At 38.9% G+C, this 26,115-nt stretch overlaps 1 protein-coding gene across 1 annotated transcript; it reads left to right on the top strand.

Annotated features, from left to right (window-relative positions):
- The first annotated feature begins 5,813 nt into the window (after positions 1-5,813).
- mtnr1b.L (melatonin receptor 1B L homeolog) lies at positions 5,814-24,628 on the top strand. Its single transcript, XM_041581296.1, has 4 exons — positions 5,814-5,822; positions 6,636-6,689; positions 13,306-13,384; positions 23,314-24,628. Exons 1-4 carry the CDS (start codon positions 5,814-5,816, stop codon positions 24,180-24,182), a joined length of 1,011 nt encoding a protein of 336 aa, XP_041437230.1. The 3' UTR covers positions 24,183-24,628.
- The last annotated feature ends 1,487 nt before the right edge of the window (positions 24,629-26,115 follow it).

Here is a 26,115-nt window from a genome sequence, read left to right as displayed (position 1 = left end):
GTTTGATTTAAGGAGATCTAACAACTGGGTTTCTTGACCACTATTAGCCTTAAGGTTGTTGGTTTGAATGGCATTACCCAGGAGTTTGATGTCTAAGAAACAAGGGAGCCCCATTGTTTCCATAACTTCAAACATTTTAATCAATCAAAGATGAACATTTGGAGTTACGCTAACAACAGGAGGAAACGCAAGTGGCAAGAAATGTGCTGGAATCAGCATCCAGGTGTAAGACACGCCGGGAGATCCCCTGGAATTCTTACCTCTCGGTTGAGGGGGTGCAGGCGAGCGCTGACATTGTGCACTTCGACTGGACAGAACTGATGCTGGCGTCAGTCCGCTGGCGTTTGACATTGATCATCATGACGCTCGCGTTTTGACGCTGAGCGTCATAATTCGGAGAAAGTTCCCTTTAAAGGGGAATTCTCCATTTTGACAGTGCCCAAGCTGGCTTCTTTATACAGATCCTGCCGAAGTGTTTTTACTGTTTTGAATTCCTGTTTTTTTTTTACTTCTGCCTGTTATTGACTCTGATTCTAGGCGCCTGCCTCTACCCTTTTGCCTGTTCTTCGACTACGTCTTGCCTAATCCTGGCCGATACCTAGTTTACAGACTTGTTACTTTTATACGCACTTACTCCTTGTTGGTTCCACAGCAGAAAGCCCAGGGCCCCAAAAGGGTGAACACCGGAATCCACAGGGGTTCCCTGTGCATCTGAGTGTACCCACTACTTTTCATGGTTACTGATAGACAAGTCCGTTACACCAGGGACATTGGGGTGAAATTAATTTCTGAACAAAAGCTAACATGCGGATGAACTGCATTTCAATACAATGCTAATTTTTCTCCGTTAGCCATGAACTTTTTTATTACCTTTCAGAGGAGGGTCGCTGGGTTTCACTAAACAGTACAGAAATAATGTTATCTTGGACCTCTTAATACTATGTCATTAGATACAAGTTGTGTTCTCCATTTGCTCTGCGCATAACTGGCCCCACAGAGAATCTGTTTCTGCAAATTCCCGAGCATCAAGAATCTTGAGCAAAGAAATAAATGCAGCAGATCCTGAATCTACCCATAGGGTCATTGCATTAACTTCACTGAGCCACCAGTTTATATTACTTTCCACTGACATTTAATTGAAATGGTTTCAGCATTATTAAAATGAATCAGGTGAAAGAGCATTCACTCACTAAGAAAGGCCCTTATATATGGATGGATCACCGTGTATTGTCTAATGCAAAAATCACAGAGTGGATCTTGTGATTTGCAGGACTTCCAATGTCAACAAGATCTTACAAGACAATCTCATGGACCCTTCATTGTGTTCATTCTCAATACTCTGGACTGCAAGTACATTTCACAAGGTCCAATGTAATATCCCAGGCTCTGGCCGTAATTTCCTTGTGACCCAAGTACTTTCTCTACTTTCAGGACCACAAAATCCATTACAATATTCTGGGCTCCATCTGTAAGGCCCTATAATTATTTAACAGCCTTATGCAAGTTATTACAATCCTCTCTTCTTCCAAACACCACCAGGTCAATATGTGAGTTGCCTGTGAACTCATGCAGGCAATTTAACATGTCTCTACTAGTAGGCACCATAAGGTCCATTGCAATATCCTAGGTCCCACCTTTAGGTTCCTTTTCACCTTATGTAAATTGTATTATATCTGCTGCAGTTTCTTCAATACCATGGGTTCTGTCTATAAGTAGGTTCCGTGAGACATTATGCAAGTTTCTTTCATTTCTCTACCCCAGGAACCAAATGAAATTGCAAGCTCCTGTGGATCAGCTTCATAAATAGTATTAATGCAGCAGTAGAAATGATTATGGTGCCATGGTTAGTGCTACCCATAATGTACCTATAAGCTTGAAATATTCAGGACACAGTGGAAATCTGGAAAACCTGGTAAGAATTTGCATGTAAATCATTTCAACCATGTGTCAATGGAAGAAACACTTCAAGCAACGCTCCTTGTAATTTACAAACTAACTTAAAAGACTAAACATCTTTAAGTATTAAAATATTGATAATGATGATGTCATTACGCTACAGTTAGAGAGGAAATGTGCATATTTTAGCTTTTGTGTTGCTGCAGCATTTAGTCCTGACGAAGGAGAGAGAGAGAGACATCAGAAAGCTGGCAGGTCATTAATGCAATTCAGCTAATGACTCCATTCACTAAGCAGGGTTAATGGTTTGAAATGGTTATCTTTGCTATGATTGATTACAGACTAACACAAATCTGGAAGGCCATAGTGATTTTCTGATATGACGGTACATAAATTACCCACCAGATAAATATCACTATGATTTTCAGCACATCCTTCTGCAAAGAAAAAATAGGGGTCATTTATGGAGTAGAGCAAATTACAGGAGCAATCTGCCATTTTTTTTGCACTTTTTACCCTGCCGTCCAGTTTAGTTGAGCTGCTCCAAATTAAAGTTCAGAGAGACCTGTGGCCAAACCAATGAATACAGAGCTGCCTGTGTTCAGAACTGCTGTATTCAGAGGGGAGAGGCTCATCGGTGTACCCCTTCAACTCTCTCTTTATCTGACACATGGGGGCACATTTACTAAGGGTCGAATATCGAGGGTTAATTAACCCTCGAATTCGACCCTCGAAGTAAAATCCTTCGACTTTGAATATCGAAGTCTTTACCACAAATACTTAGATCGATCGATCGAAGTAAAAATCGTTCGATTGAACGATTAAATCCTTTGAATCTGACGTTTCGAAGGATTTTAATAGATCGATCGAACGATTTTTCTTCGATCAGAAAAAGCTTAGAAACCTTATGGGGAAGGTCCCCATAGGCTAACATTGTAGCTCGGTAGGTTTAAAGGTAGGTTTAAAGTAGCGAAGTAAGTAGTCAAAGTTTTTTTTAAAGAGACAGTACTTCGACTATTGAATGGTCGAATATTCAAACGATTTTTTGTTTGAATCGTTCAAATCGAAGTCGAAGGTCAAAGTAGCCTATTCGATGGTTGAAGTACCCTAAAAAACTTTGAAATTCTAATTTTTTTTTACTTCGAATGCTTCAATTGAGCTTAGTAAATGTGCCCCAAGTTGTAGAGTACAGAAAGTCCTCGGGAAGAAGTGCTTTCCACATTAGCACTAAGTGCCTATCATTTCTGTCTGGTGTCATCATAAATGACCCTTAATATACGTAAAGGTCTGGAAGTGATCTTGGACTCCTAAGTATTGTTTGTTATACATTGAACCACAGTCAATATTAGCACTTTGCAGGTATGTTTCTTTGCACCCAACAATTCGGAACCCTGTGCTTAGACATTGTCTTGGAATTGGTTACATCCAGGGCTTCATTGGTCAGTGCACCCACCGGAGTCTCTTTGGGGGTCTGCAAAACTGCATACAGTGTAAGCTGCGTCACATCGGGGGCTCACACACCTTCCACAGTCCCCTGACCACCCTCTGCCACCTCCATGGGCCCTAGCCCTATTCCCCCATCCACCCCCGCAAGCACATACCTGATTTTTCCCTTATTGATCGTGGTGTGGGTGGTCAGAGAGGGCAGTTTCATGCGGCCATGGAGAGCGAGTCTTGGCCAGTGGGGCCCATGTGCACTGGATTTTTTCCCTGTTTCCCCCTGGGCTAGTCCAATCTTGAGTACAGGGCCTTTATTCGGGCAACTTTTCATCGTCGGGACCAAAACAATGGGGATTGGTGGGGGAAATGTAAAATAATTATTGCATCTCCTGCGCATCCCCAGTGTTTCTGAACCAATGTGGGTGTGGTTGGGCAGCATGCCGCTCCCTAAAATCCTGCTGCCCTAGGCCTGGGACTTGGTGGCCTTTCCACAAATCTGGGCCTGCCTGAGTGTAAGAGGTCATCCATGCCCTACCCATGTGAAATACAATATATAAACTATCCCAAGTTTTTTGCAAGTGCAAGTATATTCCAATGACTCTCAGGTTGTTATGTCTGCAGTGTGTGAGCAAACGTTATGCTGCACCTGGTTGCGTCGATGTACAATAAGGGATTTAACTTCAATGCCAAGTGCCTAGTGCATCGCCATTAATTAAGCAAACGTCTGTATTCTCTGCCCAAAAAACGCCTGAATCTATTAATATCTATTTGCCATTCAGCCGGGAAGCTAAAGAAGGAACAATTAGTTGTTGAAATCAAATGTATTATTCTGAAGTTTCAGTTACAAACGGTGTTAATTAGCCGAGCGCAATCTTTTATCATGCTCAGAAAAACACCGGGAGAACAGACTTTCTGGCAGATCACACAAGAGAACTGATAACAAGCTCCGTCCTTTCCGTCCAGATCTTCCATTCAACACAATGGAATATGCAGTTGCATTAATATTGAGCAAGGCAAAAAAGGCTAATTAAATTAAAGCTGCCCAAGCACGTGTAACAAAGACTTTATAGATTCTCAGAATAATGATAAGATGAACTGAAATGGGGGTCCCCGATTATATATATATAGTATGATTTTCACCACATTTTGGAAGTGAAAATATCAATGAAGCAGGAACTCAGAATAAAGGCAATCTTCCACCAGGTTGTTCAAAAAAAGAGTATTGTGTCCTCAGCCTTACGCGTTTCGTGTTCATAAACACATGGGGCACATTTACTTAGCTCGAGTGAAGGAATAGAATAAAAAATACTTCGAATTTCGAAGTATTTTTTGGCTACTTCGACCTTTGACTACGACTTCAAATCGAACGATTCAAATTAAAAATCGTTTGACTATTCGACCATTCCATAGTCGAAGTACTGTCTCTTTAAAAAAAAAACTTCCCCACCTAAAACCAATCGAGCATCAATGTTAGCCTATGGGGAAGGTCTTTCTAGGCAATTTCTGATCGAAGGAAAATCGTTAGATCGATGGATTAAAATCCTTCAAATCGATTATTCCTTCGATCGTTCGAATAGCGCTAAAGCCTTCAACTTCGATATTCGAAGTCGAACGATTTAACTTCGTGGGTGGAATATCAAGGATTAATTAACTCTCGATATTCGACCCTAAGTAAATGTGCCCCTTAGTGCCAGTGGCATGGACCCTTTGAGCCCCATGTTGTCCAATCTACACACTGCCAGAATGGCTATGGAACGTCTTCCTACTGATATTCCTCCTACAGATAACAGGGCATTAACAAAAATAATACTCAAACAATGAACAGTAAAAAAGGGTAGTAATGGAGTAGTACAGGTATGGAACCTAAGGTTTTCTGGATAGATCTTTCCGTAATTTGGATCTTCTTACCTTAGACTAGAAAATCATGTAAACATTAAATAAACCCAATAGGCTGGTTTTGTTTCCAATAAGGATTAATTATATCTTAGTTGGGATCAAGAACAAGGAACTGTTTAATTATTACACAGAAAACTGTATAAAATTGCATCTGAAGGAGACTTTCTATAATTCTGAGCTTTTTTGGATAATGGATCCCACACCGGTAATAGCATTTCTAATTCAATTGACCCTTTTAGTGTAAAAAAAAAAAAAACTTGAGTTTTTCTGGATTTATTATACCCCAAAAGTGGAAAAAGTCAGAATCAGAAAATCTGGCATCTATCTGCCGAGGTTGTACTATATATAAGGCAACGGAAGATCTGCGCTCGGTTTCGTGCAATAATCTGAAATTTCTGAAATTTCGTGTTTTTTGGGCAAAAAAATTGTCGGGAAAATGTATTGGGAAATAAGGGGAAATAACCCATGTGGATTTGGTTGGAGTAGGTTTCATAAAATATTTAGATATTTTTGTATTTTGATAAATAACCCCCATAAAGATCTAATACCTTCCTGATTGATATCTATGCACCCGTGATGCGATGCACCAGGTAAGAAAGTGCAAGCTACATTAATTAAACAAAAGTCTTATAGAGACTGAAAGACAACCACGAGAACCACAAGAAAGCAACATGCTCTAAAGTGCTGAATTAACAGATTTATAAATTAATATTCATTAAAAATTAATTCAAGCTGGAGGGAATATATGGTGTATAACGTGCTTATATGGTGCAATAAAACTGTTTAAAGTGATAGTTTTATTAGAAATTAAACTGACATTTAAAACTGCCACATTTGTTAAGTAAAAAAATAAATTTATGAATGATTTACGTGTAACTAAATGAATTGGAAATTTGGTGGGTGCCGCCCCTTACAAGAAACGACATTTTTTGAATGAAGAGGGGGTAGAGGGTAGATAGATAGATAGATAGAGAGAGAGAGAGAGGGAGGGAGGGAGGGAGGGAGGGAGGGAGGGAGGGAGGGAGGACGGACGGACGGACAGATAGATAGACAGATGGCTAGATAGATGATAATAGATAGATAGATAGATAGATAGATAGATAGATAGACGGATAGATAGATAGACGGATAGATAGATAGATAGATCAACATCACCCACCAGGGCATTCCCCAACTTCAACTTGAAGAACTACCTATACTACTTCAAATGTTCATTTCCTAAAATCTAAAGTTCTCTGGTTTGTTGATCTTTCTATGGGAAAAAGGTCCCTCTCTATCTGCCTATAATGTCCTCTAATGTACTTGTAATTATGTCCCCTGAGATGAGCCTTTTCTCCTAGAGAAAACAAACCCGACCTTGGTAGTCTTTCCTTATAGTTCAATAGTCTCTTCACTCTTTCCAGCTCATTAATATCCTTCTTAAGGACTTGGATGCAAGACTGTACTGCACACTCAAGGTAAGGCTCTGCCAGGGTTGTGTATAATGAGTCACAATTATGTTTTCATCCCTCGAGTCACTATCCTTTTTTTTTAAACAAGACTTTGTACTTTGTTTTAATAGTCACAGAATGACACTGCCTACAGTTTCACAATTTCTTATCCCCACAAATCCTCAATTAAGGGTATGATTAAGGGAGTGTTTCCCGAAACGCGTATGGCGATGCTGTTCCCCTAATGTTGCAATAAACTTTTCCGGAGTGCCGTCTGAATTGCTCATTTGGACTTATATTATAGTCAGGATGCTGGTGGCTGAGCACACAGAGTTGGTGGAGCTGATTGGAGGGATATGGCTTGGTGGGGTGAATCTTGAGCGGTCATATTCTAAGGATACACCTATTCAGTGTCTAACCCGGGGTTATGTCATTTCTAATCTCACATTTAGGGGCCGATTCACTAAGGGTCAAATATCGAGGATTAATTAACCCTCAATATTTGACTAGGAATTAAAATCCTTCGACTTCGAATATCGAAGTCGAAGGATTTAGCGCAGATAGTTCGATCGAACGAACGAAGGATTATTCCTTCGATCGAACTATTAATTCCTTCGATCGAACGATTAAATCCTTCGAATGGAAAGATTCGAAGGATTTAAATCCAACGATCGAAGGAATATCCTTCGATCAAAAAAAATTAGCCAAGCTTATGGGGACCTTCCCCATAGGCTAACATTGACTTCGGTAGCTTTTAGATGGCGAACTAGGGGGTCGAAGTACTTCGACTATCGAATGGTCGAATAGTCGAACGATTTTTACTTTGAATCCTTCGATTCGTAGTCGTTGTCGAAGGTCGAAGTAGCCCATTCGATGGTCGAAGTAGCCCAAAGTTTTTTAACTTCGAATCCTTCACTCGAAGTTAGTGAATCGGCCCCTAATTAACCTGATTTGCTGCTCAATTCTTCAGTTCAGTCAATCTCTCTGCAAAGTGGCAGCATTCTGCATTGAATATTTTTTCGACATACTGTATTTTATTTCCTGTTATTTATATAGCACTGGACATTTGTGAGGTGCTTTACAGCGATTATAAATAATTCTCTGCCCCAGAGGAACTTACAATCTAAGGCCCCATCACATTCACACACACTATGGTCAATTCTTATGTAACCACAGACTTTCCCCAGTGGGAATAACATCTCTTACATGCATATAGTTTACTTTTTATTGTTACAATAAGCTTCCTCCACCCACCTCCCACCAATACTTGTGCCCATTGCCAGTCACTCTGCCAAATTCTCCCTATTACAGAACTTTCCCCGACATGACAGCATAGTTGACAGCAGACAAACAACATTTGTTGCAGGTTGTACACTCGAGACGCATTGTCTCTATAATTATATAGCGTTTCTATTCAATTATCACTTTCAACCTAGAAGCTTTAATAGGAACGTCATAGCAAGTAGATTGGAAAAAAGAAAACATTCGAATAGCAGCAAATGATTAAACCAAGAGAATGGATTCTGTCTTTGTTATATTGGACAATACCTGTCTAAGAAAAGTGACAACATTTATTAAAGTTCTGTTGTATCCGTTTGCGTGCTACTGATCTGAAAAAGCATTGTACCCGACAGAGACGGAGAAAATCTCTAATGATTAAACAGAACATTTCAACAATTATGATTCAAAGCACAAAAAAATTGAAATAGAAATGGAAATAATAAGCAAATCTTTCTGTAACAAAATTCTTATTGTTCTTCTGTAACATCAGCTAATCTCTACTATATGCATGTCTCTTGTCGAACGGTAAATGCCCAAAATATCTGTAGTGATGTGTGAAACTGCCCGAAAAATTCGTAAAAACTGTGAGAAGTGGCAAAATGTTGCCAAAATGCACTGGAGTCAATAGGAAGGTATTGAAGTTAAGGCATTTTTAAACTCTGGGTAGGAAGAGTGGGCCCTTAAAGTTAGGGCCTGGACCCAGTGTCGGACTGGGCTGCGGGACACCAGGAAAAAACCCGGTGGGCTCTGGGCCTCATGGGCCCCCACCGGCCCAGCCATGCTGGTGCATGAACCGGCGTCTGAACCGGCGTTTACTGAGGAACATAGAGGGAACCCAGGAAGGGCCCCCTAGTGACTGCCTTGAGGGGCCTTCATATGGCAGCCCCGGTGGTCCTCCATTACTCCTGTCCGACCCTGCCCGGATCCCCCTGTCTGACCCTGTCTGCAATAAAAATATATGCTCTAACACACCAAGACCAACAACATGTCCTGTGAAATGGGGGTTAGAGCTCCAGCTTGCAATTTTCAGTGCTCTAGTGTTAAACCCACCTTTTGCATGTGTATTTAAAAGTTTTATGTATTTTATTTTGGGATAATTTTTGTTCCGCAAAGAACCCGTATTGCGAGTGGATGCAGTGCCTAAGATAGCCGCAAACAAGGGAGCGGTAACGGGAAAACTTGAGTGGAATTTTCTTTTAAAAACATGCTAATCTTCCTGATGGGAAAGATGTTTTTAAGGTAAATTTGAAGCATTGTGGGGTCACCTTGTGGTCTACACAAATCTCTTAATCAGTTACTCACCCTGTTAAAGAGAAATAATCTGGTGAAAATGACTATATGTATCCCATGACATAATAATCCTTTTTTGGGATCTAAGTAAAAGGTAGTTGAGTTCTATGTAACGATTAGTTCTGTTTAAAAGGAATTTTGGTGTATGACCTAAATTTATGGCTATGAAAAGAAACAAATCTATTCTATATATCACAGGGGTTATTTATCAAAATCCATTTTTTCTGTTTTTTTTAAATAAAAAAAGTCTGACCAAACTAAAATCCACGGTCTGACCTTATTAATTATTTAAAAAGCACGATTTAATCAGATCGGGGGAAAACTCTATAAAATAAAGCTAAAACTCAAAATTGTTAGTTTTTCCCAAATCATAAGAATTTTTCGGATTTTTGCCCAAAAAGCCTGAAATATATTTGCAGCCTCGGGGTATAATAAATCTAGAAAAATATAGTTTTTTTTTTTAGAGTTTTTAGCATTAGGATAACCCTGTACATGTACGATTTTTGTGAAGCTGGCAAATTGTAACCTGTGAAACTTTTTAGTAATTAATAAACACTAAGGAGGGGAATTTTAATAAAGTATATGAGTGTTATATGAGTGCTAACCTAATTGGTAATTAATTTACAAGGATTTGGGGAAAGCTGCTATCTAGAAACACTTGAGAATCTACTTGAATCAAAGAAAGGTCGTTGGTATGGATATTGTTATTTTTAGTGCTGCCGTACGCGTCGTGGCAACCTGGAGAGCGTTTTGCTCTTTGCTAGTGATGGGCAAATAATTTAGGCAAGGGCAAATTCGCAGCGAACTTCCGCGTTTCTCAGCCGGCTGTGTCAAAAAAATGTGGGCGTGCGTCAGAATAGTCGCGCGTCAAAATTATTCGGACTTTAATGCATTTGACAAAATAGGCGCGCGTATAAATTGACGGGCATCAAAATAATTTTGACGCCCATTCACTTCAATGCGTTTCGTGAATTTTTCGACGTTTCGCGAATTTCGCAGGAAGTTCTCACATTTTTTGGTGAAACGGGACAAATTGCCCATCATTACTCTTTGCACATTGCCTTCCAGGTCCTATATGACCCATAAAATCTACTAGTAATAAGCTTGAAGCAACTGGACTTGTTGAGTGACCTTAAAATGTTTCACCACTCATCCGAGTGACTGAGCAATTCGGATGGATGAATATAAATAAATAAACCCTTTTTCAGCTGTCTATGAAGGATTTTTTATTATTTAAAAGGAAAATAACTCCTTATAGAAAATGCGTGTTCCCAGACTCGAAAGCCAACCAATGAGTATCACTGAAATTTTAATAAAGAATAAGAAATAAATAAACCTTGTCTGTGACTATATATACTTCTCCTTACTTTCTGTGTTTTATATAGGATTTCTTGACTTGTGTTTATCATAAGGTTACATTCTAAGTGGTAACCATAACTGTGATAAACACAAGTCATGAAATCCTATATAAAACACAGAAAGTATGGAGAAGTATATATAGTCACAGACAAAGTTTCTTTTTTTCTTATTCTTTATGAAGGATTTTTATTGATCCAGGTCATGATATACACAGTATGTAGTAGCGATAAGCCTGAAGCAACTATTGAGTAACCTTGAGTACGTTGTTTGTTGAGTAACCTTGAATAGGTTTCACTGCCCAGTGACTGAGCCATTCAGATGGGTGAATAAGTGGATGAACCATCACAAATAAACCCTTTTTCAGCTGTCTATGAAGGATTTTTATTGATCCAGATCATGATATACAGTATGTAGAAGTGATCAGCCTGAAGCAATTATTGAGTAACCTTGAATACGTTGTTTGTTGAGTAACCTTGAATATGTTGCACTGCTCAGTGACTGAGCCATTTAATAGGATAAGTGGATCATCCATAAATAAAAGTCCTTTTCCAGGTCATAATATACAGTACCTACAGTGGTAGCGATAACTGTTGCACATATGAAAATGAATTCAGAGTGCGAGGGTAGGGTAAGAGAGAAGTCATCTTCTTAATCCTGCACATGGGAACTGGCGCATCATGTTAAAGTTCCTAAACTAAGTAATCATATATACAAGTAATTCAGTATACAGGTGATATAATATTATGCTGTACTAATACTGTTCTGGAAATACATACTGTATAACAAATAGCAATAAATATACTAGTATGGCTTTTATAAAACAGTAGACTTTAGATCAGGCAACTTGGGAACTGGCGCATCCTGTAAAAGTTCCTACCTCAGCTGTGCACATTGGTTCCCTCAGTAGCAGAGCAGGAAATGTTCCTGGCAAATATGGTCTTACAGGACACAAAATAAGTGCTGAATTTGTTTTATTGCACAAATTTTATTGGGGGGGTGTACCTCTTACATAAGGCTAAAGCTATAGGGCTTGTTGAGTAATCTCGAAACCATTTCATTACTCATTCAAGTGGTTAAGTAATTTGGATGAGCAAATGTTAATTGTTTTCAAGATTACTCAACAAGCCTAACTGAATCAAATTGTGTGCTTAAATTGCATCCCTGATTATTATTGGTACAAAGTCATTATTTCGCAAACTACTTTTGTCTGATTTGAATTTATTTTTTTAATGCAAAAACGAGTAAAAAAAAAAACATCCTCAGCGGGGTTCTTTGAGTTTGTTCTTGGCAGAATTCACCTGGTTATTTCTGCAAAAAGCTTCCAGCTGTTTCTGACAGGTTCTTCTTAACATATTCTTCAAACACAATTAATAAACCAGCTGCTTGGCTCCTCCATTTATGGCAGTGAATTTGGACTCCTAAGTGCTAATTTGTTAAGAGGTATTTGGATTCATGCCATTCTGCATACCTAACATTTTCTGAAATAACACCAAACTGAACAAAAGCTACAAACATCAAAAGTTTTAACAATATTCACTTACTTTACTTTTATATAATTAACAAAAAGGCTCTCAACGAAAGATACTGGGTGATTGAGGGTATGTAGTGTTGACCACCAGAGACAGGACAACCCTAAAATATATTTTTACTTCCTGCTTTCTCAATCTCTACCTCCTTCTTCTAGTTAACATTTAGACATGTGCACTGATAATGGCAATATGCCAACATAGAAAGAGTAAGAGTTAGATTGGCTGCACTGTATGATGCAAGGGAGTCTTGTCTATGGCTTCAGATTCCAGCAGAGATAACTTGATGACAAATACGGTAGATGGCTTTCTTGCAGTGAGCAAACATTAGAGTTGCTGCAGTCTTTATACCAGGGGTCCCCAACTTTTTTACCCGTGAGCCACATTCAAATGTAAAAAGAGTTGGAGAGCAACACAAGCATGCAAAAAAACCCTTGGGGTGCCAAATAAGGTCTGTCATTGGTTTTTTGGTTGCCCCTATGTGGACTGGCAGCCTTTAGGACGCTCTACTTGGCAGCATACTTTGTTTTTATGCAATTAAAACTTGCTTCCAAGCCAGGAATTCAAAAATAAGCTCCTGCTTTGAGGCCACTGGGAGCAACATCCAAGGGGGTTGGAGAGCAACATGATGCTCCCGAGCTACGGGTTGGGGATCACTGCTTTATACTATATTTTCACTAGTGGTCAGAAGTTTTATAATTGATTTGTTCTACTCACTGGAACTTACATTATATAGGCCAGTGATCCCCAACCAGTAGCCTGTGAGCAACGTGTTACTCAACAACCCCTTCGATGTTGCTCCTCATGGTCTCAAAACAGGTGCTTATTTTTGAATTCCAGGCAAGTTTTAGTTGTATAAAAAACAGGTGCACTGCCAAACAGAGCCTCAATGTAGGTTGACCATCCACATAGGGGCAACTAAATGGCCAACAGTAGCCCTTCTTTGGCACCCCAGGAACATTTTTCATGCTGGTGTTTCTCCCCAACTCCTTTTACTTCTGAATGTTGCTCACGGGTTCTAAAGGTTGGGGATCCCTGATCTAGGCAGTGGGTATCCCACCATGTCAAGCCATTATGCAATGTTTTTTTTCTGTTAAAATCAATGCTGTGCCTTGGTGTTGTGTGTGCCATGGGATTTCATAACAATCCTTACTACATGTAGTAAGTGTATCATGTTTTCTGTGTAGGTCTTTGAAATTGGCTACGATGCCCTTGTCTACATGGAAATCCATAACCATCTTGGGAATTTGATTAATATGTGTGGCTGTCAGTTTTAACTAATAGATGAAATTATTTTAGAATCCACAATTTCAGAAACTTTTTGAGCCTCTTAGGTGCTTATCGTATTTAGCTCCACGTTCTGAGAATCTTTGCTATAGCACTTTAGAAAGGCTACTTGTTGTGGTCCGCTTTGAAGCTATCCAGTGGTACGGCAGGCACCATGTTGGATATTATTAATCCTAATGAATATGGCCATTCGAAAGCTTAGAAAAATTTTTTTGTTCTAGTTTTGAAATCCAGGCTCCATGATAGGAATATCGTTTGCTTAGTGGTTTGATTACTCACAATACTCTTCCTTGGTCCATTGGTCATCCTCAAACTATTGAGAAGCCTATGCACAGATTAATTTGCTGCTCAGAACAGGGAAATCACTTTTAGCATTGTATGTAATAAGTAAGATGTCAGGGCAAAGTTATAATTGTTCAGGCTGTGATTTTGATGCAATTCACACAAATCTCAAGGTTTTTTCCCACAATTTTAAATTCAATTTCAGTAGGTTCTTGGTGGTGAGATGTTTTATTGATATTTGTTTGTTGTACAAAAGATGGAAACATTGTGAGATTTACATTTTTTTTTAAATATACTAATAATAACAACCATGATCATGAACGAATAAGCATGATCAAGCAAAACCGCAACTCAAAAGCAGAAACACATTTAAAATGTAACTAATTACAATTAGTTATCACAGTTCTAACTACTGTTCCTGTAGTGATCACCCCCTAGAGTTAGTGGCAATTTGAAAATCAAGAGACATGACATAAAGAACAAAGGCAATGTATTCCATGACCTCTCTGACCATCCACTGAATTTTCATAAAAAATTGGGACTGAGGATTGCTGAGTGTTCTCATGAGTACCAGAAACATTGAGACACATTCGACGAAGCCGTGAGGAATAAGGACTTTGAAGATGATGTGAATACAAAATCAGAGTGCCTAAATTCAAAATGTTGACAACATATAAAAGTCAATGAATTTGATGTCTTCAGTAGACAGGAAACGTCATTAATTTAGTTTTGATATTTTACAACCTGTTTGATTGATTGATTGATAGTTTTTTTCCACCTAAAAACCCCATTATTTATATTATTATTATTATACAGATGAGTATGAGGGCAATAAAGGTGGCCATACAGATTGAAGCTGCCAATTCCGTCAGCGTATCTGCCTGTCACTCAATTTCAGGTCTCAAAAATAAATGTGAAGGCAGAAAGGACAGAGATAAAAGGGCCCAAGGCTGGAAGCTGTTCTTGTGGCATTTACAGGCCAACGTGGAAATAACATCATCTCTTATTGTCAATTAATACTAGGGATGCACCAAATCCAGGATTCGGTTCAGGATTTGGCCTTTTCCAGCAGGATTCGGATTTGGCCGAATCCTTCTGCCCAGCCAAACCGAATCCAAATCCTAATTTGCATATGCCTGACTTTTTGTCACAAAACAAGGAAGAAAAAAATGTTTTTCCCTTCCCATCCATAATTTGCATATGCAAATTAGGATTTGGTTCAGTATTCACCTGAATCTTTCGCAAAGGATTTGGGGGGGGGTTCGGCCAAATCCAAAATAGTGAATTCCCAATAAATATTGTGCAATTACAAATATACTAAATACAACAAAAAGATGCTTCATGGAGTCAGAACATTAAGGGGCAGATTTATCAAGGGTCGAAGTGGAATCGAGGGAATTTTCGAAGTTAAAAAAATTCAAAATGTGAAGTAATTTTTTGGATACATCGACCATCAAATAGGATACTACGACTTCGTATTTACTTCGACTTTGATTCGAAGTAAAAACCGTTCGACTATTCGACCATTCGATAATCGAAGTACTGTCTCTTTAAAAAAAATTCGACTTCAATACTTCGCCAACTTAAACCTGCCGAAGTGCTATGTTAGCCTATGGGGACCTGCCAGAGCATATTTCTAAGTTTTTGGGTTTCGAAGGAAAATCGTACGAATCGTACGATTCGAAGTATGATCGTACTATGATCAGTATACGATCGTTCGATGAATAAAATCCTCAGACTTCGAATTCGAATGTCGGAGGATTCTATTCGATGGTCGAATTTCAAAGTATTTTCCACTTGAAATTCGACCCTTGATAAATCTGCCCCTTGTACAAAGCACAATGTTCAAGTAAGAAAAAGCTGCATATCTGTATGGCTGTTGTTAAGCAGGGAACATGCAATAATACATTCTGGCTAGAATAATGGCCCAGGCTCTTGCATTGACTTTCTCTGAAGACCCCTCATGCCACAAGCAGTTTATCAGTAAATTGCACATCGTTTTCTTGCTTCAGAGAAAAACAGAACATTCTCTAGTCCAAACACACTTTATATATAGATGTCTCTGTGAAAAGATGTCTGTCTGTGTGATTGCACTTCTTATATTTAAACTGTTCCCATCATTCCGAATCGTTCAACTATAGTAGATTTCTCTGCAATTTAGTCTACGGAAAATGCTCCACTCAAAGCATTATTAAAACCATCTGCTTCAAGGAAGAGGTGAACTTTGCTATCGATAACTTGCTTATTGTATATTGATTTCAGATCAACATGAAAATGTACAACAATGATGCTACAATTTTAACAGAAACGTGTGTCTACAGAAAGGGGGTACTGAGGAGCAGAGAGACCATCCAGGTCCCACTTGTGTATAATGAGTACGTAGACATACAGTGTGGTGTCCATTGTCCTAGGAGACATGGGACACAAAAACATATGCACATCTCTCTCTAGGCACCAAGGATCCCATCTGTTTTTGAAGTTCCACCACGACTATAAAATGAAGTCACAGAAGCATTAGAAAGAGGTTTCCTATAGTATTGGTGTAACCAGAACCAAAACTAATTCCACCCGATCTACATTTAGGGTCAGGTCACACAGCAGATTCAGGGAGATTAGTCGCCCCGTGAAATATTTCCTCTTCTTTGGGGCGACTAATTTTCCCGAACTGCCTCCCCGTTAAAATGTAAATCGGCGGCGGGAGCGGGAGCGATTCATTTTCTGAAGTTGCCAGCGATTTACATTTAAGCCGGTTGGAACGCAGGAGAGGCAGTTCGGGGAGATTAGTCGCCCTGAAGAAGAGGAGATTTATCGACGGGCGACTAATCTCCCCAAATCTGCCTGTCTGCCCTGACCCTTAGTTGTTGTTAAAGGAACAGTAACACCAAAAAATGTAAGTGTTTTAAAGTAATGAGAATATCGTGTACTGTTGCCCTGCACTGGTAAAACTGATGTCTTTACTTCAGAAACACTACTATAGTTCATATAAACAAGCTGCTGAGGAGCAATGGCGGAAATTGAAAAACGGCTATATGGCACAGGTTAACTAATGGATGACAGATAACACCATTAGACAGACAGAGCTAATCTGCTATCTGCTGTGTAACCTGAACCTTTTCTCCTTTGAATGGCTGCCCCCATTGCTACACAGCAGCTTATTTATATAAACTATAGTAGTGTTTCTGAAGCAAACACATCAGTTTTACCAGTGCAGGGCAACACTGCATTATATTTTCATTACTTTAAAACACTTTTATTTTTTGACGTTACTGTTCCTTTAAACAACAATTGAGGGCCACAGGCTAGAGGCAAGTGCTAGGGGAGTGCTGTGTGCAGAGCCTTGGGTTGACACCCCCCATCCTACTCCAAAAGGCAGGTTTGTGTGTGTTTTTGTTGGATAAAGATCAGTGAGAGGGGAACTTTGAAGCCAAAAACCACTACCTGCACCTTAATTATTTCTTAAAGTAGGTCATACCATATTCATAATAAGTTCAAAAGATGCCTAGCGTGAAATTTATTTTACATCAGTTCCTTGAAATGCAAATTTCACCTCTCCAAAGCTATAAGCCACCAATTCCCTTTGTTTGGGTTTATTTAGCTCTAAGTACGTTCACTTTAAGGTTTATCAGTATCTATGTAGCTTAAACGTCTGGATAATTAGATGTCTTATAAATAGGTAAAGAGTCCTCTGTGTCCCAACAGATCTAGAGATTAAGATAACGAAACATTCACTAAAAGATTCATTAATAAGTGCCAAAAATAAGAACATCACCGTACAACTTAATTTGCTGTTTTGCACTGCCTCAATCAGAGGAGGCCCCTTTGGACGCCTTTATTAGTCACCAGCAGATGAATGACAGTTTAGTAACTAGCTGAGGAAGTTGATAATGGGATAATTAGTGAGAATAAGTATTCCCTAAACTGCACCTTGCAAAGGAGTGTCTATTGCAATGGGTAATGGAAAAAATACATGTTATTTGCCATGGTATCTGGCGCATGGGCATATCTAGCAGATCTGATGTTGTTGAGGTTAAATGGAAACAATGGAAAACATTTCAAAATTACAGAGATAATCACATTGGTCTATTCATTTTTAAGAATGTAGCACCTTAAATTCAAAAATAAAATTCCATGAATGTTGAAATTACACCTCCCGTTGTCTGCAGGGCGGCAGGTTTTAGTGGTGGAAGTTTTTCATTTTCATTTGTAAGATTTTTTTTTTTTCTTGATTGATACATCTTTATTATTCAAGTTTGGACAACTAAATTTTTTTAAATAATATTTGAGATGATTAAAATCTCAATTCAATAAGTTTGCCCCTAGTAAAAAATACACGGACAATGCAGAATCACATCAAAGATACCCGTTAATTTTAAGCCGGGCACCTTGTTTCTCATTTACAGTAAAATTAGGGCAGCAAAACCAATTAGAAACTGTAAAAAAAAAAAAAATTTGCAGAGGAGGATACACTTGTTAAAAGGATTTAGGGGCCGATTCACAAAGGGTCGAATATTGAGTGTTAATTAACCCTCGATATTCGACTGGGAATTAAAGGGCATGTAAAGTCTAAAATAGAATAAGGCTAGAAATGCTGTATTTTGTATACTAAATATAAACATGAACTTAGTGCACCACAAGCCTAATCAAACAAATAATTTATGCTTTTAAGGTTGGCTACAGGGGGTCACCATCTTGTAACTTTGTTAAACATCTTTGCAAGACTAAGACTGTGCACATGCTCAGTGTGGTCTGGGCTGCTTAGGGATCGTCATAAACAAAGCTGCTTGAGTTCTGCATGGCTGGGAAGTAAGGCGGGGGCTCCCCCTGCTGTTCATAAGTATGATTGTTTCCCTGCTCAGCAGTTAGGGACCATCTGACAATTCCTATCCACAGCAGTAAATGAAGGAAGAATTTCACTACATACAGTCAGGTTTCTTATAAAAACGGTACACATTTTTTAATTAAAGTATATTGGAGATAAGTTATCGAATATCGAAGTCGAAGGATTTTAGCGCAAATAGTGCGATCGGACCTTCCCCATAGGCTAACATTGAGTTCGGTAGCTTTTAGATGGCGAACTAGGGGGTTGAAGGTTTTTCTTAAAGAGACAGTACTTCGACTATCGAATGGTCGAATGGTCAAACGATTTTTAGTTCGAATAGTTTGATTCGAAGTCGTAGTCGAAGGTCGTAGTAGCCCATTCGATGGTCGAAGTAGCCCAAAAAACACTTCGAAATTCGAAGTTTTTTTACTTCGAATCCTTCACTTGAAGTTAGTGAATCGGCCCCTTAGTTTAAAGCACAGACACTACTTACTGTCATTCTCTGATGATGATGATGGGACTGTGATATCCTGAAATGTGGCAGGAGGTCAAGTATATGAGGCCAAGTGTATTCAGATAAGCAGAAATGTCCAAACCTGTCACAATACAGAAACAAAAGATATCCATATCAGAATAGCATAATCCAGATCATTTGCTCAACACACACATATTATTGTACATATATGTATTTGTATGACCAGCTTAAAGAGATTTGTAGGAAATGTATGCTAAATTTATTAACTAAACTTATAGGAGGTTATTTATTATGCTCCGAATATCCAAAATTCGAATTCAGAATTTATTAAAGCCTGATGGTCTTAAAAGTCAGACTCCGAAAATCCGGCATCTCAAAGCTCTCGAGGTCCTGTATAAGTCAACGGGGAAGGTCCCAATGTCTGCGCTGCTGTCCGTACTGATATCTGATCATTTTGGGGATTTTGGACCAAAAAGTCCGAAAACTCTGAAAAATTTGTAACATTTGCGAAAAAGTATGAAAAATTCGTACTTTTTGGGCAAAGCTCCGAAGTTATTGGATTTTTGCCCGACCCAACTTTTTCTGACTTTTTAAATGATAAATAAGGTTCATTCGGGCAGTCGGAGTTGATCAGATTTTTTTGTTAGAAATACTTAGAACAATTCGGACCTTGATAAATAACCCCCTAGTGTATGGAGGCTCCTGTTTAGGACATATGTAGGTATAAATTATTTAAAAGGTACCCCTGACTTCAGAGTTGGTTCTATATCTATATATATATATATATACATTTGGAGTGCATATCATCTTTATGAAGGTCATCTTTTTGCAGCAGCTTCTTTCCTAAAACGCCCTGGACCAGTAGAGACTTCATTTATCCATTATTCTCATCATTCATTCTGTTCTTCTGGCAGCGCTCATCCATTTATCCTTGGACTAATCACCTAGCACCCTTCATTTATGAGCTTTTATTCAACATTTAAACATTGGACTTGGTGGAAAGCATCACTAATTTTTGCTCTGTTTTCATTTCTTATTGATTGATTAATGGAGTAGGCTGTTTAGGATACCATTGTTATTGATTATACATTGTGACATTAAGCTGATTGTTAGGTTATTTATATAGTCTATGGATGTGATGTGTCGGTTAGGAGAGTGCTCTATTGTCTTAGTCCATAAGCCTCATTTGTGAAGCCAATTGCAGTGTGCCAAGTGCAAAAAAAGGGCACAATCAGACACAATCAGACGCTTTTTGCACTTTGCACTTTCCATCTAGTTTGTTGAGATGTGTGTGCATGGAATGTCTTTGCCTTTGTATGTGGAAGTCTAGGGTGAACATAATTGTATTATTACGTCATAAAAAAGCATCACTGGTAGAAATAGAATGCAGTGAAACTTTGATTTTAAGTGCCCTGATTTTAAGTTTTCCCTCATTTTATATTTTTTATTTGTGGTCCCACCAATTTATAATGCATTTCAATGGATGCATTTCCCTGATTTTAAGTAATATTTTCCCAAATTTTACATCAACATTTTGTCCTGATGTTCCCAAAAACTGCTTTTTTTCCCCTCTATGAATGTTTTTATTTGTGAAATAAAGAGGTTTAAAATACTGACCAGATTAATATTTTACAATTGTGCCTGTAAATGGTCAATTCCAATTAGTCGGCCCCTTATACAGTCCTGCCCCCAATAGTGTAACATTAACGCTGCAATTTTTGACCTTTGTTATTAATGCAGTAAATATTGAATCTCAAAGTAAAACGGACTCCTGTGCTTATATCCTTTCAGTACTTAAAGAAAAAGTTACTTTAACACATTTTCCTGATTTTACATTTTCCCGGATTTTACATCATTTTTTCCTGGTCCCCTGAAAAACTTAAAATCGGGGTTGTAATATATATATATATATATATAGTATAAGCCTTTTCAAGTCCACATTAAACACCAGCTGAAATGTGCCCAAATTTTACAGAAAAAAATAAGTGGACTTCTACTGAGTTCTAATGCAATAGGGGGCATATTATTCAGTATACATTATATACTGTACATGCTGACGACCTCAAAGGAAATTACATCATGAATTCCTAGCCTCAAAAAACTCTAGATCAATGCTTAGGGCTTGTGGCCTTGGACTACTACTTCCCATATCTCCCTGTGCCCCAGGTAGCAACATTGAGATTGTAGCTCTATGAGGTCGGGACCCCATACCTAAATCATTACAGAACACAGGGATAATTTAGGCCAATATTTATTTAAGTCTTAATGGCAACTCTTTATCTAGAGTGCACATGTTAGATATTAAGTTTGTATGTAAATTCCCCTGGGATCCCCCCCCCCCCTTGACTTGGATGGATTCTGTTCTTATGCTAGACTTGGTCATAAGTACCCTGGCCTTGAGGGCAGAGCCATGTGCTTGGCTGTAAGAGCAGTGCTTTGTTATACTATGCTGTGGAGCGATAACTCTAGGCTCTCCCACCAATAACTCCCTTTTTACAAGTCTATAAAAACCCTGTGATCTTTTGTTTGGGGTTCTGATTCTTTGTGAGTTCAGAATCAATGACGCACTTGTGTAATAAACTTTGTCTTTCCCCTCAAGTGGTCTCTGGGTTCTTAAAAATTCCACAACATGAGAATTTAGGGTATTGAAACAAAACGTTTTAGGATAATGAATGGGATTGTAGTATAAAAACAAGATTCCAGCCTTGGGGCCCCTTTTCTCAAGCTCTTGACCTGCATTGGTCACACCACGTGAGTATATTAGCACAACAACAAGACTTAAAATAACATTAATAAGAGGTATTTTGATTACTAGTAAACATGAACTTCCATATGGCTGGGAGTCAATAGCAATTCCCTCTCTACAACGAGCACATGTTTGCATGCAAATTGCTCATATGCAAATTTTCGCCAGTGAAATTACGCCAAGAAATATATCTTTATGCAAAAATAAAAAGGCATAAAAAATCAGGGTAATTTCCATTTCTACGCAAATTTAGCATTAAATTACTGTGATTTGCATAGTAAGTAATACATAAATCCATCAAATGCCAACTGAGCAATTGCCACAGGGTTCTTTTTTCCCATTAAAGAGGACCAGTCACCCATAGGCAAAATTAATCCAAATTTCATTTAAGGCTCCAAAATGTATTACGGTTGGTCATCTCCACTTTGTGATCACTGGATGTAGGCAGGCACCATTTTTAACTGCCATATTGAGGAAGGTAAGAAAGATGGAAAGATGTGATTGAGAGAACTGTGGAATGGCTGAGCTGTGCCAGTGGAACAGAGGTGAATACTGGATAACTGACAGTAGAATATGGGAAAAAACATTTTGTGTTTCATGATTCCTTTTCTATAGCCTTCTGAGTTGACAACGGCAGGTCCTCTTTAAAGGGATACTGTCATGGGGAAAAATTTTTTTTTCAAAACACATCAGTTAATAGTGCTACTCCAGCAGAATTCTGCACTGAAATCCATTTCTCAAAAGAGCAAACAGATTTTTTTATATTCAATTTTGAAATCTGACATGGGGCTAGACATTTTGTCAATTTCCCAGCTGCCCCTGGTCATGTGATGAAATGCTTTCTGGCAGGCTGCTGTTTTTCCTTCTCAATGTAACTGAATGTGTCTCAGTGGGACATGGGTTTTTACTATTGAGTGTTGTTCTTAGATCTACCAGGCAGCTGTTATCTTGTGTTAGGGAGCTGCTATCTGGTTACCTTCCCATTGTTCTTTTGTTTGGCTGCTGGGAGGAAAAAGGGAGGGGTAATATCACTCTAATTTGCAGTACAGCAGTAAAAAGTGATTGAAGTTTATCAGAACACAAGTCACATGACTTGGGGCAGCTGGGAAATTGACAATATGTCTAGCCCCATGTCAGATTTCAAAATTGAATATAAAAAAAAATCTGTTTGCTCTTTTGAAAAATGGATTTCAGTGCAGAATTCTGCTGGGGCAGCACTATTAACTGATTCATTTTGAAAAAAAAATGTTTTCCCATGACAGTATCCCTTTAATGTTTGGACCATAAAAATCAGTCTACCAGATTGCAGTTGCCAATAAATTCCTCTCCCCTACATTCTTCAGCCATTTTGGTTCTATTTCTAAATTGCATTACATTATTTTCTATTCAATCTCGGACAAAGTAAAGAATCAGGAACTTCAAACAATGACCTTATTCTTCTTCAGTGACTTAGAAAATGTTTTATCCAATGTTTAAAAGAAAAACGACTTTGATCCAACACCTTTACTGTGAACGTTTGGCTCGGTTATGCCTTGCTTGAAGGAAAGATAAATGAAACTGAATACCTGTCTTCTTGTTTCTTGCAGGTAATGCCTTTGTAGTGAGCCTGGCTTTTGCAGATCTCGTGGTGGCCTTGTATCCTTATCCTTTAGTGCTCATGGCTATTTTCAAAAATGAATGGGCAATGGGAGAAATACACTGCAAAGTGAGTGGCTTCGTGATGGGCCTGAGCGTGATTGGTTCCATATTCAACATCACCGGGATTGCTATAAACCGATATTGCTACATCTGCCATAGTTTCGTCTATGACAAGCTGTTCAGCGTGTGGAATACAATACTCTATGTCTGTTTAATTTGGACCCTCACGGTAGTTGCAACTGTCCCAAACTTTTTTGTCGGCTCGTTAGAGTACGATCCCCGGATCTACTCGTGTACTTTTGTACAAACTGTAAGCTCGTCCTACACAATTACTGTCGTCGTCATTCATTTCATTGTACCAATCAGTGTGGTGACCTTTTGTTACCTCCGGATATGGATTTTGGTGATTCAGGTGAGGAGGAAAGTCAAGTCTGAAATCAAGCCAAGGATGAAACAAAGCGATTTCCGTAATTTTCTTACAATGTTCGTAGTGTTTGTTATTTTTGCCATTTGTTGGGCTCCTCTAAATCTCATTGGCTTAGCAGTGTCCATCAACCCTACAGAAGTTGCACCCAATATTCCAGAATGGCTCTTCGTTGTCAGCTATTTCATGGCCTATTTTAACAGTTGCCTTAATGCTATCATATATGGACTCCTTAATCAGAATTTTCGAAAAGAGTATAAACGGATCCTGATGTCATTGTGGACACCACGGCTTTTCTTTCAAGACATCTCTAAAGGTGGAACTGAATGTCCAAAGAGCAAGCCTTCTCCTGCTATAAACAACAATGACCAAGTGAAAACTGACACGGTTTAAAAGTTATGTAAATAAAGCAAAACATGTTGTAAGACTGCCACATTGACATGAGAACTTCCCATACGGTGGTTGAATTTGAGACAAAGATGGAGCAGGGTTTCACAATACATCTGGAATACTCAATGTACACAAAATGCCATTAATTTTAGTGGGAACAACATGTGCCAGATACTTCACTTAAGCCTGCTTTATCTATTAAATAGCAATGCATGTTGCTTCTTTTCACCAGCATTGGGAAAAAATTCTGTCTGCACTGATAGACTATTATGGTTAGGGTTAAGCCTAACCCTAATTAGCCCTAACCATAATTAGCCCTAATCCTAACAACCATGGTTGGGTAGAAATAAGACCACCTTCAATAATCACGGGTCCCCATACTATGTTTGAAGGTCCCTTCCCCTAGGGGGTCCCAACTATTACCCCCCTGGGTGGTGTTCCCTGCCAAGTTAAATGGGGCCCCAATAAAAAAACAAAACCCCTGTGTGGCCATACCCCTGACCTGCATTGGTCACTCCCCAATTATGCCAAACCCTGGACATGACTCATCCTGACCAACAAATCAAGATTTTCAATCACTGGCTCCCCCTATGCCATGGGGCCCCTGATTTACATACCCCCTGTACCCCCTAATGGCAGCCATGGGTAAAGACATTGGTTAAGATGCATCCAGTATTGGACTGGAGGGTCCGAGGTCAACTGGGGCTTCCCCCAGCCACAACCCTCTTCCAGGACCCCCTCTCTAGCCACACACTCCCCTCCTACCCCCCAAGCCTGCCATGCATAACTGTCCTCTAGTTGCAGCCAAGATCGGGGATGGGGGCAAGAGCAGGGGGCAGCATGGGTCAGTGTAGGGCCAGAAGAAGGGTGTATGTTTGGGTTGGCCGGGGCCCACTTGGTTTTTACCTAGGGTCCCACTGGCCTGGTCAGACCCTGGCGGCATCCCTCAAGCATTTAAAAGGTGCTCATATTGTATATACTACCTCTAGAACAATTTAAAATACTCATGGTGATACCACCTATACATTTGGACGGCTATCGGGCAATAGAAGGGCATAAGTTCACTATATTTGTGGTGTAAAAATTTCAGCCAATTTAAGTGCATCCTCCATACAGATGAGTGAGTAGTGAGTAAATTGGCAACAATTTGAGTCATGGTCTGGTTTGTTTTGGTTCTACAAGGTTTACATTCCAGATGGTTACATTTAAAGGGCACATTGACTTACAAATGACTGTAAGGGCATGTGTTCATATCAGCGAGGTTATGGAGCAGGTTAATCAACTCTTATAATACTGTTATTCAGAAGTCTGACTACCCTTCAACCCAAATTAAGGGGGACCAGCCTTCGTAGCTGGCTGGAGATGATAACCATTAAGTGAACTGGGAGATGAATCAGTGACCCAACTGTGAATCAAATTATCTCTATGGATTTTTCAGTTGACTTGTGTTATACTGATTAACGGTTTCAACCAACCACCATTAATTCAGCCGGTAGAGGAAAGTACACGTGTAAATTATCAGTGCTGGGAAAATTATCCTCCAAACTTCACAAGCAGATAGCAAATCAAATCTGAATTATCGGCCTCAGAATAACACCATTAGCGGCATCTCTTATAATTACAACGTGCTACGATATCAGCTTGTATTTAAATGTAACTATCCCGTCCCTTCTGAACCTACTGTGAAAGCAAAAGGGTCACATTGCATTTAGAAACCAACAAAAAATATTTTTACTGTCCCTTTGTTAGAGGTAAATAAACACCACCGGGTGCTCATTAGGAAATATTTTAGAGTAAAATCTCAATAAATGTGATATATATATATACATACATATATGTTTATAACTCGGAACAAAATGAATGTATCATAGCCGATTCGACTTATTTTTGTAAAATGAAATGTACAGTTTATAAATACTAAGTATTTACTAAATTT

This window comes from Xenopus laevis, chromosome 2L, assembly GCF_017654675.1.
Source record: "Xenopus laevis strain J_2021 chromosome 2L, Xenopus_laevis_v10.1, whole genome shotgun sequence".
NCBI lineage: Eukaryota > Metazoa > Chordata > Amphibia > Anura > Pipidae > Xenopus > Xenopus laevis.
This window is presented reverse-complemented; position numbering and strand designations above follow the sequence as displayed.

What these genes read in the sequence shown, in the direction of transcription:
- mtnr1b.L (XM_041581296.1), top strand. An exon ending in GACTGTACTGCACACTCAAG is followed by an intron (nt 6,690 to 13,305) that starts GTAAGGCTCTGC and finishes TTTTCTGTGTAG; the next exon opens with GTCTTTGAAATTGGCTACGA. An exon ending in TTTGATTAATATGTGTGGCT is followed by an intron (nt 13,385 to 23,313) that starts GTCAGTTTTAAC and finishes TGTTTCTTGCAG; the next exon opens with GTAATGCCTTTGTAGTGAGC.